This window comes from Salvelinus alpinus, chromosome 2, assembly GCF_045679555.1.
Source record: "Salvelinus alpinus chromosome 2, SLU_Salpinus.1, whole genome shotgun sequence".
NCBI lineage: Eukaryota > Metazoa > Chordata > Actinopteri > Salmoniformes > Salmonidae > Salvelinus > Salvelinus alpinus.
The window spans coordinates 40,227,900-40,247,374 of record NC_092087.1 but is presented as its reverse complement, the minus strand read 5'-3'; the positions used below and the strand labels follow the sequence as shown (position 1 = coordinate 40,247,374).

The 19,475-nt window shown below is 42.0% G+C and overlaps 2 protein-coding genes across 6 annotated transcripts in view; one reads left to right on the top strand and one right to left on the bottom strand.

The window, feature by feature from the left end:
* The window catches only part of LOC139561087 (SPRY domain-containing protein 3-like), a 50,923-nt gene extending 42,421 nt beyond the window's left edge, over positions 1-8,502 (top strand). For both annotated transcript variants that reach the window (XM_071377943.1, XM_071377933.1), the window contains 4 exons: positions 4,239-4,296; positions 6,738-6,857; positions 7,045-7,166; positions 7,430-8,502. In XM_071377943.1, coding sequence (XP_071234044.1) covers positions 4,239-4,296; positions 6,738-6,857; positions 7,045-7,166; positions 7,430-7,564 — 435 coding nt within the window. In that variant the 3' untranslated portion in view covers positions 7,565-8,502. The remainder of the gene's footprint in view (positions 1-4,238; positions 4,297-6,737; positions 6,858-7,044; positions 7,167-7,429) is intronic.
* Positions 8,503-10,558: 2,056 nt separating this feature from the next.
* The window catches only part of LOC139561069 (LIM domain and actin-binding protein 1-like), a 29,225-nt gene continuing 20,308 nt past the window's right edge, over positions 10,559-19,475 (bottom strand). For all 4 annotated transcript variants that reach the window (XM_071377914.1, XM_071377896.1, XM_071377905.1 and 1 more), the window contains 7 exons: positions 15,592-15,646; positions 14,960-15,057; positions 14,142-14,207; positions 13,720-13,771; positions 13,310-13,392; positions 13,022-13,155; positions 10,559-12,683 (listed from right to left, as the gene is read on the bottom strand). In XM_071377914.1, the coding sequence (XP_071234015.1) occupies positions 11,597-12,683; positions 13,022-13,155; positions 13,310-13,392; positions 13,720-13,771; positions 14,142-14,207; positions 14,960-15,057; positions 15,592-15,646 (1,575 nt within the window). In that variant the 3' untranslated portion in view covers positions 10,559-11,596. The remainder of the gene's footprint in view (positions 12,684-13,021; positions 13,156-13,309; positions 13,393-13,719; positions 13,772-14,141; positions 14,208-14,959; positions 15,058-15,591; positions 15,647-19,475) is intronic.

The following is a 19,475-nucleotide window of genomic DNA, read 5'->3' as shown; positions in this document are numbered from 1 at the left end:
TTTACATTGACACCCCTCATTGTTTTGTACACTGCTGCTACTAGCTGTTTATTATCTATGCATAGTCACTTCAACCCTACCTACATGTACAAATGACCTCAACTAACCTGTACCCCCGCACACTGACTCGGTACCGGTATCCCCTGTATATAGCCTCGTTATTGTTATTTTATTGTTACTTTTTATTATTTCTTACTTTAGTTGATTTGGTAAATATTTTCTTAACTCTTCTTGAACTACACTGTTGATTAACCTCTCTAGGGTATGTGGGACGGTAGCGTCTCACCTCGTCAACAGCCAGTGAAACTGCAGGGCGCCAAATTCAAAACAACAGAAATCCCATAATTAGAATTCCTCAAACATACCAGTATTTTACACCATTTTAAAGATACACTTGTTGTAAATGCAGCCACAGTGTTCGATTTCAAAAAGGCCTAACAATTATGTTAGGTCAGAGCCAAGTCACAGAAAAACATAGCCAAAGTGAGGAGTCACAAAAAGCAGAAATAGAGATAAAATTAATCACTAACCTTTGATGATCTTCATCAGATGACACTCATAGGACTTCATGTAACACAATACATGTATGTTTTGTTCGGTAAAGTTCATATTTATATCCCAAAATCTGAGTTTACATTGGCGCGTTACGTTCAGTAGTTCCAAAACATGATTTTGCAGAGAGTCACATCAATTTACAGAAATACTCATAAAAAACATTGGTAAAAGATACAACTGTTATGCATGGAATTTTAGATCCACTTCTCCTTAATGCAACCGCTGTGTCAGATTTCAAAAAAACTTTACGGAAAAAGCACACCATGCAATAATCTGAGTACGGCGCTCAGAGACCAACACAACCCAAAGAGATATCCGCCATGTTGTGTAGTCAACAGATGTCAGAATAGCATTATAAATATTCACTTACCTTTGATGATCTTTATCAGAATGCACTCCCAGGAATCCCAGTTCCACAATAAATGTTTGTTTTGTTCGATTAAGTCCATCATTTATGTCCAAATAACTCCTTTTTGTTAGCGCGTTTAGCCCAGTTGTCAGGTTTTGGCCAGGACTGTTTAGGTTTTGTTCACTAGATGTCCCCCTTGCACCTTTTTGTACCTTTTGTTTTTCTTGCTCCAATTATTGTTTGCACCTGTAAGTCATTCCCTTGTTAGTATTTAAACCCTGTGTGTTCCTTAGTTCCTTGCTCAGTGTTTGTAAGTTAGCACCCAGCCCCAGCCCAAGCCTTGTTTGATATAGATATTTCTCTTGTTTGATTTTCCAGAGGTTCTCTGGTTTTGTTCTTGTGTTTTTTTGGATTAGTCTTTTGAGGTTTGTTTTTTCCCTTGCGGTTCTTATCACTTTGTGGATTTTCTTTTTATTGTTGGAAGATATCCATTTTTTATTAAACCACCATCTCTAGTACTGCTGTGTCTGCCTCATCTTCTGGGTTCTGCCTATTATTAGTGACTGTTTCTCGCACCGGGTCCTGACACCAGTAATCAAAATTCATGACGCGCGATCACTAGGTGCAGACGAAAAGTTAAAAAGTTCCGTTACAGTCCGTAGAAACATGTCAAACGGTGTATAGAATCAATCTTTAGGATGTTTTTAACATAAATCTTCAATAATGTTCCAACCGGATAATTTCTTTGCCTTCAGAAATGCAATGGAACGCAAGCTAACTCTCTCACGTGAAACGCGCATGGTCAGCTCGTGGCTCTCTGGCAGACCTCTGACTCAATCCCCTCTCATTCGCCCCCACTTCACAGTAGAAGCCTCAAACAAGGTTCTAAAGACTGTTGACATCTAGTGGAAGCCTTAGGAAGTGCAACATGACCCCATTTCCACTGTATCTTGGATAAGCAAAGAGTTGAAAAACTACAAACCTCAGATTTCCCACTTCCTGGTTGGATTTTTTCTCAGGTTTTTTCCTGCCATATGAGTTCTGTTATACTCACAGACATCATTCAAACAGTTTAAGAAACTTCAGAGTGTTTTCTATCCAAATCTACAAATAATATGCATATCCTAGGATCTGGGCCTGAGTAGCAGGCAGTTTACTCTGGGCACGCTTTTCATCCGGATGTGAAAATATTGCCCCCTACCCAAGAGAGGTTAAGGGCTTGTAAGTAAGCATTTCATGGTAAGGTCTACATTTGTTGTATTCGGCGCATGTGACAAATAATGTGTGATTTTATTTTTGTTTGACCTTGACTTGGAAGAGTTTCAATGTTTGTGTCAAGCTGGTGCGTGTAGCTGGTGAGTAAAGTCAGGCGCAGGAGAGCAGAGATGAGTGAAACAACGCACTTTACTCGACAGCACAAATTAAACAATTTACAAAGTGCAAAAAAGAACGGTTGCCACAGCATGGGTGATAAACAACACCCGGTACAAACCAGCCGGAACATACCGACCTGAACAAATAACAATCACACACAAAGACATGGGGGAAACAGAGGGTTAAATACATGACCAGTAATTGGGAAATGAAAACCAGGTGTGTGGTAAAACGAGACAAAACAAATGGAAAATGACAAATGGATCGGCGATGGCTAGAAGACCGCCGATCACCACCCGAACAAGGAGAGGCATCGACTTCGGCCGAAGTCGTAGCAGTTTGATAGCCGTAGTCAGCTAGCTAACATAGCAGCCATCTCTGTTTGAGTAGGCTAAACTAGCTAGCTAGCTAATTAAGTGAAGTGAAAAAATACTATGAAATATAGCTCTCTTTTTCTCTCTCCCTCTCTTGATTCTCCTTCATTTTTTAAGAAATGTAAACTCAGCATAAAAAGAAACGTCTTCTCACTGTCAACTGCATTTATTTTCAACAAACTTAACATGTGTAAATATTTGTATGAACATAACAAGATTCAACAGCTGAGACATAAACTGAACAAGTTCCACAGAAATGTGACTAACAGAAATGGAATAATGTGTCCCTGAACAAAGGGGGGTACAAAATCAAAAGTAACAGTCAGTATCTGGTGTGGCCGCCAGCTGCATTAAGTACTGCAGTGCATCTCCTCCTCATGGACTGCACTAGATTTGCCAGTTCTCGCTGTTCTCACAGTACGGACATTGCAATTTTTTGCCCTGGCCACATCTGCAGTCCTCATGCCTCCTTGCAGCATGCCTAAGGCATGTTCACGCAGATGAGCAGGGACCCTGGGCATCTTTCTTTTGGTGTTTTTCAGAGTCAGTAGAAAGGCCTCTTTAGTGTCCAAAGTTTTCATAACCTTGACCTTAATTGCCTACCGTCTGTAAGCTGTTAGTGTCTTAACAACCGTTCCACGGGTGCATGTTCATGAATTGTTTATGGTTCATTGAAAAAGCATGGGAAACAGTGTTTAAACTCTTTACAATGAACATCTGTGAAGTTATTTGGATTTTTACGAATTACCTTTGAAAGACAGGGTCCTGAGTTATTTTTTTGCTGAGTTTATTTGTTCAAAACTGTTTAACTATTGTCTTTATCTCTTTGAGTCAACTACCCACAACGTTTTATACACTGTAGTGCTAGCTAGCTGTAGCTTATGCTTTCAGTACTATATTAATTCTCTGATCCTTTGATTGGGTGGACAAAATGTCAGTTCAAGAGCTCTGATTTTGTATTGAAGTCAATGCACCCAGAGGAGGACGGAAACAAGCTGTCCTCCGGCTACACCATGGTGCTACCCTACAGAGTGCTGTTGAGGCTACTGTAGACCTTCATTGCAAAACAGTGTGTTTTAATAAATTATTTGGTGACGTGAATATATTTAGTATAGTTTTATCAAAACATAGCTTTTTTAATGTTTCACTATAAAAATAAAAAAAATGAAATTCACTGAGGAGGATGGTCCTCCCCTTCCTTCTCTGAGGAGCCTCCACTGGTTGTTGGGCTGGGTTTGGCATGGGTGTGTGGAGGGTCCGTGGGTGGCTTTTTACAATTTTTTTTACTCATTGGTAGGAAAAAGTTTGGTCCACATCGGATCTTGGGTACGATATTTATTTAATATTATCTGAATCCTATCAATTAAAATGCCCATTTTGGGTGCAATCAATTAGCTTAATTTCCCAGAGATAAAATGAAATTTCAACAAAATAATGTTTCAGGACTGCCAGTCTTACCATCTCAGATTGTTCTGAAGTTGTTTCTGTAGTTAGAAACAGTTGGGTGTCATGGCTTGCTGAAATGACGATTCATGAGTAAAATGAGCTCCTTGACTTTGTATTGACGTGTTATATTCATTTCACAGAATTATCCCAAAAACAGACACCCTGGCTGGAGCAGGGGTTCCATAGCCTATCATGCAGGTGAGTGTCCTGAGTCATGTAACGTCTGTTTGTCTGTCCTTCTGCAAGTGTTTCTGCATGATGGCTTGGTTGGTTGTTTGTTTGAATGCGTCTGTCTCTGTACCTGCTTGCCATACACTAAACATGTGACTACTGTAGTTTAGCATGATTCTAATTATTGGTCAGACAGACTCCTGCCTTGAGACATGTGCACATAAGTCAAACTGTCATACAAATATCCCATAACCCAAAATGTGACACAAATCTCCCATTGATGTCAATGTATGTCTTCTCTAAAGCCATCTTATCCTGGTTTATCTCAAGTTAGAATTCGGCCCACAGTCATAGTGGTATGAAAGCCTTCAGTTTATAGGGAGGAAGCAGTCAACCTCATACTGTATTGAACAGAATGTATCCTTTCCAAACTGTATGAAAGGCCTGTGTGGTGTAGCCCTTGGCTAACCTATAGAGGGAGACGGAAAGAAAAAGTGAAGTGGTCAAACTCAAAATATATCCTACAGTACATAGTGCACTACTTTTGACCAGAGCCCTATGAAGGGAATAAGGTGCCATGTGGGGCTCAGCCAGAGACTGAGAGAGGAGTTGTTCAAGTCAGCATGTATGGTAGGATACCCCGATCAGTGTGTTTTTCTTATGATAAGCCTGTGTGTTTATCACTGCTTATCTGCCAAAGTGGTGATTAGGTGAAACCCCACCTAGCGATCTCTTCATGTTTCATGTGTTCCATGTCATTGTTTCCATGGGGATACGCCCTTTCTCTTCCTATAATCCACCCTAAGGATGAGACACATTCCCCCTGACCTCTGGTTGATAGTCATCCATTCCACTGGCCAGGGAGGTTGAGATGAGGACAAGTGGAGTTTAAGTTCATGTTTTGAGGCCAGGCACACCACCCTAATAAGATTATTTTTTTCTCTTAATCACAATCAACTTTTTAACAGTTGAATGTACACAAATATAATACTTTTTTTGTATTCAAATTGTTCTGAAATATTGTATAACATATGCAAATAAGGTCATATCTCATTAATTATGCACATACTGTATTTGCATATACCACAAATACATGTTTCTCGACACTGGAGGAAGTCAGCCTAAATATTTGGGTTTCATTTTGTTAAGAAACTCCATGACCGGACTTACTCAGACAAGATTATGGATAAATACTTTAAAAATCTTTCTATCTGTAAAACACTAAAGACATATATGTAAAATGCTTTTTTGGCACATTTTACAAGAATAATTGCTCTATAATCTTTGGAGAACAACATATCAACAATTCCCTTTGAATAGTTATGGAGAATATATCTAAGGATAACACTTTTGTCAATGTGTAAATGCTTCTGAAGTTTTTGTTGGCATGTGGGAAGAGAATGATTTTCGGGAAACGGCAGTTAAATATAAGTACACTGAATTAGCCTACCAATCATCAAACGTCTGTTTTGACCCAAAATAATATTTTCAAAATAAGTTACTAAATATAGTCCAGTTTGTAACATTCTCTATGAAATGGGCTTTAAAATTATGTGTGAAATAATGGATGTGTTATACTGATTATACAAGATATTAAAAACACCTACTCTTTCCATGACATAGACTGACCAGGTAAATCCAGTTGAAAGCTATGATCCCTTATTGATTTCACTTGTGAAATCCATTTCAATCAGTGTAGATAATTAAAGAAGGATTTTTAAGCCTTGAGACATGGATTGTGCATATGTGCCATTCAGGATTAATGGGCAAGACAAAATATTTAACGGGGTATGGTAGTAGGTGCCAGGCATACCGGTTTGTGTCAAGAACTGCAACGCTGCTGGGTTTTTCACACTAAACAGTTTCTCATGTGTATCAAGAATGGTCCAAGATCCAAAGGACATCCAGCCAACTTGACACAACTGTGGGAAGCATTGGAGTCAACATGGGCCAACATCCCTGTGGAACGCTTTTGACACCTTGTAGAGTCCATGCCCCAATCAACGAATTGAGGCTGTTCTGAGGGCAAAAGGTGTTCCTAATGTTTGGTATACTCAGTGTATGTCCATTTAAAAGTGGTTAAAATTTATGAAATATTGATTACGGTAGTATGATAAAGTAAGTTGTGGACATTTTTATCTGTACTTTTTTAAAGTACTCATATTAAAGGACAAAAATACCCCCAAAATCTCAATTTATAGCTAGATGCAATAATGTCTTTTTTTCTGCCTGTGGTATCCAGCCTTAAGCACACAGGAGTAGGAGTCTCACTCATTTTGAAGTTCTGGGTTGGACTCACTTCCTTGTCAATGCAGGAGATTCATAGAAATAGGACTTTTCTTTTTGCCCTCTGACTGAATTTGCATGGAAATGCAGAATGACGGCTCACGCACACACATGCTCTCTCATTCACATACACACACGCTCACCCTTTGCTCATAGATCTCTCATTCCTTCTTCTCTCTCAGATGATGGGAAGCTTTTCCAGGGTAGTGGGGTGGGAGACGCCTTTGGCCCTCGCTGTTTTGAGGGGGACGTCATGGGCTGTGGCATCATGTTCCCACGGGACTACATCCTGGACAGTGGAGGTGAGTTGAACAATATGCTGCTGCCATCTTATACTGTAAAAACTCCCCACTTACATTTGCTGCTTTCTTTTATTCTCCAAAGACATTGTTTGTTTCATGGTTGTCTGTCTCATAAGTTATGTCTCCTCATCTCCATGTCTATCAATCTGTCTGTGTCTGTCTGACCATATTGGTGTGGCTCCCTCAGATGACAGTGACGACGGGGACTTGGAGGTCTGGCCCAAGCAGCGGCGTGTCCAGAACGAACTCTACATGAACGATGAAGACGAGGAGGAGGATGGGGAAGAGCAGGAGGGGAGTAAAGTCATGGTGAGAGACGTATCTTTTGTCTACATCAGCAAACCTTCAAACAGGGCCAGGTCATTAGCTCAGTGGGAAGCAGGGGAGAGGAGTTATGACAAAGTAGTTATGGGGTTTTAATGTGATACTTGGTTTGATATGGGAGTTGTCAAACAGTAGGCACTGAAGTGGAAATTGGCAATTTGTGTTGCTCTCCTGAATTGATTTAAATGAAATGTAGCCCAACCCTGGTGTGAATATTAACTCACTGTCGCCCCCTTGTGTTGTGCCAGGTGTTCTTCACTAGGAATGGGAAGGTGGTGGGCCGTAGGGAGGTGGCAGTGCCAGCAGGAGGGTTCTACCCTACCATCGGCATGATGAGCACCGGGGAGAAAATCAGGGTTGACCTGCACCCCCTCAGCGGCTGAGAGAGGGAGAGGGTGAAGAGGGTAGCGACATGATGATGATAGACCAATCCCAAGTCTGCTGTAGGGGACTGTTTGGAGTTATCACTCCAGTGCAGTATCCCTCCGCTTCACATCACTCCTGGATCCAGCATGTTGCCTGGGATGTCCTACCTCGGTTTAGTTTACTCTGGTTGACTCCTAACATAAAATGAAACTCATGCTACTATATGGTAGGAAGATGGGTATTATTCAAAGCTGACATTACAATATAATACTGCATGGGTGCCTCAAGAAAGTGCTTACTGTTATCATGTCAATAGAAAATACTATAAATGGTTCAAAGGGAGATCGCTGGACCAATCCCAGGTCTTTAAGCAGCAATCAGTCAAATCTTATTAGTTTAACTCTATTTTGAGATTATTAGAGGAATTCATTCAAAATGCTGTAACATAAAACCTGCAGCCAAGAAATGCAACTCTCAGGTATGCCAAAATCCAAATGACTGTAACGACTATGATGCTGTGTTATGTCTATTTTTTCTAAGACTCATGATGCCATATCCTTTTATCAAAAGCACTTTATTCTAGATATAGTGGATTATGATGCACTACTTTTTGTTTATCATTTCTCTGTTCTTTCTCTTTTGGGTTATTTTATTGGCGAATGACAGGTTAAATGAAATACTTGATCAACAACATTTGTATTTGTTTTGATTCATCATCTGTAATAACAGAACTGTACTCAAGAAAGCAATGTGCTAATTGATTTGATTTCAAAAGGGAAGACCATGCACTGCACTCATAACTGTTCTTTACAGAGTACCATTTGATTTCATATTAATCACCAATTGGGTTCATTTAATCTTACAGATCATAGATATCAATGCGTCACCTATAAATTGTGCAATTGAATGCAATGTTTAAATGCCTAACTAAAGATGAGAATCTATTTCTATACAACGGCCTGCTTTGTGTCATTTTTATTGTCACTCCATGAGATGGCTGGCTAGTGTTTTCATAACATGTCATTTGGCTAATTGAGCCCGGGATTCAATCGGGACTATGTTAGATCCTTACTGTGATTATTTTTGACTATTTTAATTGAAAACAAACAAACATGTAGCTTCTACGCAAAGAGCAATTTCTCAACCAAGAATTTTGCTTGGACTGTCGGAGTGGTCTGAGTGGGGAGGGTACAATTGAAAACTAGCTGTTATTGGTAGAAAGGTTTGGAACTCTGTCTTATTGGTCTATTAACTAATTTGTCACCAGGCAGGCCAAAACTCCATCCCATCAAAACGGGCTGAAATGTCAAGCAGTTTTTTCAAACAGCTCTTACACTGAAAGAGCATTATCATTTTCACAATATTATTCCAACCTGTGTGGAAATATACAGTACCAGTCAAAGGTTTGGACACACCTGCTCATTCAAGGGTTATTCTTTTTTTACATTGTAGAATAATAGTTAAGACATCAAAACTATGAGAACACATATGGAATCATGTAGTGTCTGAAAAAGTGTTAAATCAAAATATATTTTATATTTGAGATACTTCAAAGTAGCCACCCTTTAACTTGATGACAGCTTTGCAGACTCTTGGCATTCTCTCAACCAGCTTCATGAGGTAGTCACCTTGAATGCATTTCAATTAACAGGTGTGCCTTGATAAAGTTAATTTGTGGAATATCTTTCCTTCTTAATGCGTTTGAGCCAATCAGTTGTGTTGTGACAAGGGAGGGGTGGTATACAGAAGATAGCCCTATTTGGTAAAAGACCAAGTCCATATCATGGCAAGAACAGCTCAAATAAGCAAAGAGAAATGACAGTCCATCATTACTTTAGGACATGGTCAGTCAATCCGGAAAATGGCAAGAACTTTGAACGTTTATTCAAGAGCTATGATGAAACTTGCACTCATGAGGACCGCCACAGGAAAGGAAGACCCAGAGTTACCTCTGCTGCAGAGGATAAGTTCATTACAGTTACCAGCCTCAGAAATTGCAGCTCAAATAAATGCTTCAAAGAGTTCAAGTAAACAGACACATGTCAACACCAACTGTTCAGAGGAGATTGCATGAATCAGGCCTTCATGGTCGAATTGCTGAAAAGAAACCACTACTAAAAGGACACTAATAAGAAGAGACTTGCTTGGGCTAAGAAACACGAGGACATTAGACCGGTGGAAATCTGTCCTTTGGTCTGATGAGTCCAAATTTGAGATTTTTGGTTCCAACTTCCGTGTCTGTGAGACGCAGAGTAGGTGAACGGATGATCTCTGCATGTGTGGTTCCCACCGTGAAGCATGGAGGTGGTGGTGTGATGGTGCTTTGCTGGTGACACCGTCTGATGTATTTAGAATTCAAGGCACTTAACCAGCATGGCTAGCGCAGCATTCTGCAGCGATACGCCATCCCATCTGGTTTGCGCTTAGTGGGACGATCACTTGTTTTTCAACAGGACAATGACCCAACACACCTCCTGGCTGTGTAAGGGCAATTTGACCAAGGAGAGTGATGCATCAGATGACCTGGCCTCCACAATCACCCGACCTCAACCCAATTGAGATGGTTTGGGATGAGTTGGACAGCAGAGTGAAGGAAAAGCAGCCAACAAGTGCTCAGCATACGTGGGAACTCCTTCAAGACTGTTGGAAAAGCATTCCAGGTGAAGCTGGTTGAGAGAATGCAAAGACTGTGCAAAGCTGTCGTCAAGGCAAAGGGTGGCTACTTTGAAGAATATAAAATATATTTAGATTTGTTTAACACTTTTTTGGTTACTACATAATTCCATGTGTTATTTCATAGTTTTGATGTCTTCACTGTTATTCTACAATGTAGAAAATAGTCAAAATAAAGAAAAACTCTTGAATGAGGAGGAGTGTCCAAACTTTTGATTGGTAATGTATGGGAAATCAAGTTTTTGACTGCACTGGGCCTTTAAAAAGCTGCACTGTCTACAAGGTCGATTGGATTGAATCCCGGCCTTAGGTCATGTACTGAAACAAGACAACAGATGTATCAATGATAGACCATTTATTATTTATTTCAAACATACTTTGATTTAAAATTCCAAGATACGAAAAATGTTTGGTCCTCCTTAAAGTAAGGTATAAAACATAAGGGTAAGTTTAACAATCTGTGCATTTATCCAATTTTCAAAATTCATTATAAAATAGGATGCTTTTAAAACAATTCAAAACAGGCACTGTGTCAAAGGACAACTAAAAACATAAATCCAGGAAGGTAAAGGACCCAAAAACTCAAAGTACACTGTTGGTTTACTCGGCCATGATCAATTTACCACATTCTTATCACAAGCCTTTTTTGATTCTCAAGTATTATCAAAGAGATGAAGCGACTGCTTGTGATCATTTTAGAACGTCTCTTCTCCTATTATCCATCTGGCAGTGGTATGGACTAGTCCACTTAAGTACCTGTGAAGCAAAGGCTATATAAAGCATCTGATTTGCAAATACAAACATGCATATTTATTTCATATTTATTTGAGAGGCTTTCCTGTCAGAAGTCCTTAGTCTTTCTTCATCAACAAAAAGCGAAATGTTAACATAAGATCATTTCCAGTTTAGAGAATGATATAGCCGATGTAATCTTTCCTAGATTATATAAAAGATGTGTCATATATATCGTAACTGTATTCACTTCCAGTTTAAAAAAAGACACAGACCAGCCTTAACCAGTGTAAAAAAAAACATGGAAAACAGTATTCAATGCTTTCAATCTAAATCGGCTACAATCTACCACTCCCTTCTATCAGGCTCCCTCAGAAAACAAAAGAATCAGGCTATTTGGTTTTATGTAGTGTAGTAAGACTGATTTATTGCTAACTTTCCTAGTGTGAATGAAACAAACAATTAAAATGATCACAGATTGTACCCAAGCAGAGAAAAATTCAACAAGTGGGTCCCCATGGTTTTATCCCTGCACTTTTAAAAACTCCCTGGGTTATATATGGTGGACGGGGAGTACTAGGGACAGAATGTGTTGGTGTGCATATCCAGTCTAAATCCAGCCAGATTCAGAGTGGAGTGTCTGTTCAGACATCATCTTCCTCCTCCTCCTCTTCCTCATAGTAGCGGTTCCTCTTGATCATCTCCTCTACGGTGAGCTGCTCGCCCTCCCCCCCCTCCTCCTCGCCCTCCCAGAAGCCCACATCCTGGGAGCTGCGGTTGTGTTTGGGCTGCGGGGACGGAGAGGGAGACGCTGAGATATCCGGAGAGGCAGATTGGCATTTCAGAGAAGCCTCTTCTACTTCTTTTCCTCTCTCCATCGGCTCTTCTCTCTTCTCCTCCTGTGCCGCCGGCAGACTCTCCACCTCCTCCTCTGAGCTGGTCTCTTCATCCACCACACTGCCGCTGGGCGGGGCGGGCTTGCGCTCAATTTTGCTCTCCTGCCTTTCCTCCTCTCTCTCCCTCTGGGGTTTTGGTTCCGGTTCCCTAGGCATGGAGCGGCTGTCCTCCAGTGATCCCCTCCTATCCAGCAGGGATTTGAGGGGTCGGCGGGGCTCCCGTGGCCCGAGGGCATTGGTGGTGGTGAGGCTGGGGGCCACCGAGAAAGGCCGACTTCGCTCCTTCAGAGACGAGCTCCTCCTCAGGCTCTTCAGCTCGGTCCTGTCGTGGCTCTGGGTGGACAATGACACCTCGCCCTCTGGGGGCCACTTGGCTCTCCAGGGCCGGCCCACACCACTACCAGCCTCCAGAATTTGAGAGGTCCCAGCATCGCTGTCAGCAGGAGGGGGCCAGGCAACCCTCAGCTTGCGGGCCTCTGGTATTTTCTCGGCGCTGGAGAGTTTCTCAGTGGAGGTAGTGTGGCTGCGTGTCTCCAGAGAGGCAGTCAGGTCCGTCACCTTGGCCAGGGGAGACTCCTCTACCGTGGGGTTGGGCTGCTTGGTTGAGGAGGCTGGAAGGGACACCGCCGCCACTCTTTCTGCCTGCTCCTTTGGCTTCTTCTCCACCTCCCGGTCTACTCCCTCTTCCTCCTCCTCTCCCTCGGCACGGGGTGTCCACAGTTCCTTGTGGGGCCGGTGGCCGAAGCCTTCGTCATAGTTGCCTTTGGCCTTGAACAGCTGGCTGAAGTGGGGCTTGCAGTAGACATTACCGTGCAGAGAGGCGTAGTTTCCCAAACTGTACAGCAGAGGGCAGCAAAGAACCAGAAAAACATACTTTAGATACATGCAGACACAAGACACCTGTTACTGAAAGCAGTACTGGATTTACTTGACATTTCATACAAATGTACATTCAAAAGTAATGTTTCTCCAATCGATACGGCTTGTGATAAATTCGATTAAAAAAGCATTTTGTTAAGATACTGTATTATGATGCACGATACACAATACTGTTTTTGCATGTTCTTTGTTCTTTCTCCTATGGTTTCTAAATGTTTTGGAATGGGAATTGTGTATAATGTTATTATATAATGTTATTTGAAGTGTCCCGTGGGGAGCGAGTGTCCCAAGTACCTGAGCTTGGTGTTGCAGTGCAGACAGCGGAAGCAGGAGGTGTGGAAGATCTGGGTGTTAGCCACCAGCCTCTCCAACGGGTACACCGTCTTCAGGCATGCAATGCACGTCTCCCTCACGGGCAGGCAGAACTTCTACACACAGACACTAAGAATTTACCTTTCATACACTGCATAGTGTTTGTCAGTAACAAGTCTTGTCGTCAGATTTTATAGCGGTCCTATCGATTTCCTTGATAGAATACATGTTGTACGTGTCATTGTGATGGAGGTTATGGAGGGGACTCACCCTGGCTGCCTTGGGCGGGTCACTGTGGGCTGAGGATGGAGAAGAGGTACTATCCTTAGAGGTAGGTGTGTCCATGCCATCACCTGAAACAGACCAAACACACAACATACCAGTGAGACTACAGGGACTCCATCTTGGCTGCAGAGGAAGTCAGTGTCACAGTTGGGCAGAGCAATATAATAATAAAAAAAGGGAGCCTGGCTTTTCACCAAAAATTCTTGAGACGAGAGAGACGCCTAGACACAGAGCAGTAACTCAGTCGGGGTTCCACCCCTCTCTGCCCTTTAACATAGATTACAGAGGACCAATCAGAGGCGAGAGCAGCTGGGTGCGGTTCTGTCCTCAGCATCCCCAGCCGAGAGCTGTGGGGGATGACATCATGGGAGATAGGGAAATTAAAGCTGACTCACCATTGGTCTCTGCTACAGCAACTTTTCTGCTGTAGGACTCTAAAGCCTGGCTCTGAGAGAAAGAGAGAGAGAACCTGTCAGCAAATCAAATATACAGTACAGCTTGTTCACCCATGTACAATTGTACATAAAAATCAATATGAAAGAGTTTACTGCCACTGTGTATTCATGTTTTAAAGCAGGATTTTTAGGACACTTGTAGGAGTTTATTTACTTACAGCACACCAGCTTTCATTGGTTTACAGTTTATCAGTTTAAACGCTGCTCCCCTATCCAATTAACTAATCTTCACACACAGTGTATCGTTTATTTCACAGACTCACACTGCATGTTCCCTCTGTCGCTGTCTCGCTACACACCTCAACACCAAATTTCTCAGACTCGCCACACGCACGCACACAGACACGCGCGTAGGTACTGACCACAGCCACACCACTAGGGGGCACATTCTCCTTGAGGCTGCCGTCCTCTCCCTCTGACTGACTGGCCTGCAGACGAACAGAGAGGTCGATCAGTAAAAGAACAGTGACAAAATGTTTAACAATATACAAAACATATTTTACAAAATATGTGAACTAAGATCTGTCTTTCTTTGATATGAAACTTTTCCCATGTACACTATCCTTGTGGTGAGACCAAAGCTTCTGGACTATTAAACAAGAGTAGAGGATCACTTCTTTCTAAAAAAAAAAAAAAAGATTTTTAGGTCTGGTGACTGAGTCCACAGTGTCTCTAGCTTCTCCTAAACAAAGGAGACTAAACAATGTAAAGATTGAGGAGTGTTTAAAAGACAACCGACCAAAATCCCACTATTTTACCATGCCTGCTTTTTACTACCAGCTTTCTCGTATACATCTGAAAGGGGTAGGGGGTAAAAAAGAGTCAATTAAAACCCACCTAAAGACCTAGTCATGATTCCTGCATTTTCACAGACCCTGTAACCAAAGTACAGGTATTGGGTCTGTGTGAATGGTTCTCTGCTTTTTTGCAGGTCAATTCATTAACACTTCAATTGTTTAATGCCTCCCTAATTTGACATCTAAACAGCCCCCATGGTTTAACACTCCCCACCCCTTCCAATTTGCCAGTTACCCACTGGTATGTTTAAAAAGGGAGAAGTGGTAAATAAGGCTGTTTGAAAGGGGTAAAACATTGTAAAACATTGCCTTATATATATTTTTTTTTACAGGTAATATACCACGTCTTCTGTACAAAATGGGTATAATAAATACAAACTCACAGTGCGTGCTAGTGGGCCCTTTTTGGTAACGGCTGACTGGTACTTGGCCATTCTTTCCTTCAGGGAGGTGGTCTCCAGAACTCGGTCAGGGGATAACACTGCGGGGAAGAAAAAAAAAAAATCACACACACACAGGTTAGCATCTACAAGGTTTCTTGATCCTGATCCCACACCTAGCTCTGCTGCAATGTTGTCAGAAGTCACTAGCCTACATTAGCTGCTATGAAGAAGACAAACAGGGGTAACGATATATAAAAGCTGCCAAAAGTTGACTTGAGTAAATAAAGCTGGTCTTTTTAGATGAAGCAGTGTAGGCACTATGAATTGACACACTGTTCTGCCTCAGTTCAAGCACAGCCATTATCATGCACCCGTGAATGCACACATTGTGTTCCCATCTGTAACCTTCGTGGCTATTATAACTGCAGTGGGCACCTCTCTGCATGGGATCCTTTTGTCAGTTTAGTGCCTAGTAGTGATATCAAATACTGTGCCCTCAGAATGTGATTGCACTATATGGGTCTAGTACAAATGTGTGTGTGTGTGTGTGTGTGTGTGTGTGTGTGTGTGTGTGTGTGTGTGTGTGTGTGTGTGTGTGTGTGTGTGTGTGTGTCCCCGTGCCCATGTATTACCTCCTATTCTCTGGTCCATGTCCTCGGAGGAGCTGCTGTGTAGTCCTGTGCTCACCTGGATGATAACACAGGGGTCAAAGGTCAGGGTTCAGTTTATTACACAACCTCAGACAAGGACTGTCCGATGTCCTCACCGCCACCCCAACAACCACAGTCTCCTCCTGCTTTCTTTACAACTGTCTCTCTATGCCTTTGTAGTTAGTCAGCCTCTGCTTTTATTTTTTTTGCCCATCTCTACACTCAGACAACCCCATCATTGGTCACATTTGACCACCCCCAGACTCATCACAACTTCCCCCTATCTCACAATGGTTTGGCCCATCGACATCAAAACCAGTTCCTGCATATCCTTTACATTACAATGAGCCATTGATGGTTGCTTACACAAACCCCTATTCACACTGGCACAAACACACACACCCATTGGGGCATCTGCCATTTCCCCCAACACCTTGCTCTAGACCTAATCAAATAACAAGCACTCCCATCAGTGATTAATGTCATTTGCCCAGAGAGACTCTGAAAGCAGTAAGGAAGACTTTACTGTTAAACACCAAAACAAAATCACCAAATATCTATGGTGTCCAGGTTTCAGAAGAAGCTCAATTGTCTCAAGTTGCTGAAACGTTTCTAACTTGAACAAGATGGTGAATTTACTGCAGTCGGCTAATCTTGGACGGCAGATGCAATGAAATTCTACAGCTAAATTCAACCAGTCTGTTTTAAAGAAAGCATTCAGCATAATATGTAGTTCATCATGGAAAAGAAACAAATATGACAAGACAAACAACTTCAGACGTATTCCAGCTAAAAATACTTCTAGCACCACCCAACGGGTCTGTTAACCATGTAACCAACCACATCATGACTCCCCATATGGTAAAGGGAGACACACACCCCTACACCACACACACACTACTGCAGGGATCATCAACTAGATTCAGCCACGGGACAATTTGTTTCTTGAGCGGATGGTCAGGGGGGCCGGAACATAATTACAATTCATTTGTAGACTGCAAATTGACTGCAGGAAGTCCAAAACAGATATATGACTAAAACGTAATCATTTCAAACCATGCTTATATTTGTATAGGATCACACATATAGTATCTCTCTAATATGTGTGAGAATACTTTGGAACAGATTTTCTAAATTAAAATCACTTGAAGCTGATTTGCTGGTGTTCTTACAGTCTTGCGTCCATCAACACATTTCTTTTTAAATAAACAGTTGCACAGAAAACTTGGGGGGACAAATAAAATCCCATGTGGGCCAAATTCAGACCGCAGCCTGCCAGTTGGGGCACCCTGCACTACAGTATGTACACATTAGCGTGCGGACACATGTACACAGTGTTAATCCCCTAATAAGCTCAAGAGGCAGAGCCATTGTCAGACAGGACCGTCTGTCCCCCCACCAACTCCACCGTGACACAGCCATTTTACTCACCAATACACACACACACAACTGAAAACACATAACAAGTAGGCTATACACATACTTAACACACTCCCCTCTCACCTTAACCTACAAAACACTGAAGATGCCCTATTACGATGCCATAAGAATGTACAGGCTAGGAGAGAGGGCAAGTTACAACAGGGGGGCTAGGGAGAAGGGACACTGTTCAAACACAGACAAAAGGCCCAGTGAGGGGATCAAGGTTAAAGGGATACTTCGGGATTTTGCCAATGATGTCCTTTCTCAACTTCCCCAGAATCAGATGAACTTGTGGATACATTATTAGAATTTTTTTTTTTTTTTTTTTTTTTTTTTTAAATCAGCAGATACTCAGACTTCCAGTCATTGCATTTACACTAGTTAGCATCGGCTTGCGAAACTACCTCTAACTTCCTTCATACTGGACACAGAGACATACAAATGGTATCCACGAGTTCATCCGACTCTGGGGAAGTAGATAAAGGGCCTCATTGCTAAAATGCCGAAGTATCCCTTTACCTCCTTAGAGTCGAAGTTCCACAACAAAAAATCCCCATCAAAATCCGCCAGTTTAAGGTAGAGATGTTTTTTTGCATTGGATGCATCTCAATCCACCACATCCACCTATGTCGCACTTCTGCATCTGTGGTGAAAGGTGGCAGAGCTAGAGTGGTGTTTGTCAGACCATGAGACATCCCGAAAATCTGTCTTCTAACACAAACGTCTGTAGCGTCCAAACGGTTTAACCTACAAACTACTACTCTACTATATGGAAAGGGGAGGCTCTCACAATGGTGTTCTCCATTTTGCTCTACGACCCCCACAAGTGTCATGGGACTCGTCTGAAGATAACCGGTATTGGATTAAAAAACACAAATGGAAGTAGAAGGTTGTTTTGTGCCTACCCCAAAAAAGTGGTTAAATATGTGTTTTTTTATTATCTCCTAGATTTCGGACAGACACTTCAAAATCTTGTATCTTACGATTTATTTTTTGCCATTTATGGACGTGTTATTCGATGCATGGGCTTTAGTAGTAAATGCCAAAATAATTTGTATTATTATTTTTTGATACCTAAAAAGGGTACTAAAATTCTAAATAAAATATCTAAAAGATTAAAACAACTCCATCTGTCAGTTTAGCCCGCCCCCCCGCCATAGACAGAATTAACAAACACAAGCGTGTGTGTGTTTATTACAGCCCACTGATGTGTAAACCAGATGGTCAGGCTTAAGCAGTAATCCTGGATACAGATGAGTGGAGGAGGGATCTGGCCAATTAAAACAGACTGTCAGCCATAGCCAAGTCAATAACTTTTTACATTGTACTTGTGGATTGAAGCTACAAGGTGTCCATAATGTTATGTATTGAAAGGTCATTTCCTAGTTCACTCAAAATATTGCTCATACAAAATGTTTTACAAGAGAGTGTGATGTTATGTTAGCACAGAGGACAGCGATACAGCCTGTAGTTCACTGAGGACAGGTTGAGACAGGACCAACTGATTCCACTGCAAATCAAACTGTGTGCCAACAGCTAAATGTTGGGCTAAATCGACCAAAACAACAGCCAAGCAGAGAGGCATGACTCATTTTAAAGAGAGGACAAGCATGTAATCTACACAATTGATCAAACAGGCTAAAGCTCCTACCTTTTTCAAGCAAGCGTGAATTGAATATGTAGTCTACACAATGTGCTGTAGTCTCAAACTGTTCTTTGCATATGCAAATAGTCTGCGTCTAACCAGGTAACTATGGTAACTAGAATCATTCAACAACAAAAAAACACCAAGCTATGTTTTGAATATTGTGGTAGTAGAGAAGGCTAATGCCAGTGGCAAGCAGTACAGGGTGTAGTTGATTTGGGTGACAGCCAGGTAGTGAAACAGAGCCTTATCTGCCCCATCTAAACCTTTTATGCCCAGGACTCATTACAGCTCATACAGTTACAACCAAGGGCTATCGAAAAACAGGAGAGACAAAGAGAAAAGGTGGAATACAGAGAGTAAAAGAGAACTAGAAACAAGGAGTGTGTGAGAGGTGAGGGAGAGGTTTTAAAGAGAAAGACAGACAGAAAAAGAGGCGTAGAACTAAGGAGAGGGAAGGAGAGAGCGAGAGAACGTACTGCAAGTCTTTTGATTGGAGAGAGAGAGAGAAAGGAGTTTGTGTTCTGTAGGAGCAGGGTTTGTTGGCCTCTGCATACCTCTTCCATGACATCACTGCTGTAAGATGGTATCAGCCCAGAGCAGGCACTGAGAGCTAAAGCTGGGGCAGGGGGGGGACACTAATGTGTGTGAGTGTGTGAGAGAGAGAGATGGAGCATGAGTGTGTGTGTACACCTGGAGATGCAGCTCCTCCACCCACGCACAGCCCCACCTCCGCTTTGGTCAGCTGAAATGCACTGGCGTAGCGATAAAGGCTTTTGTGAGCGCATGTGTTGAGGAA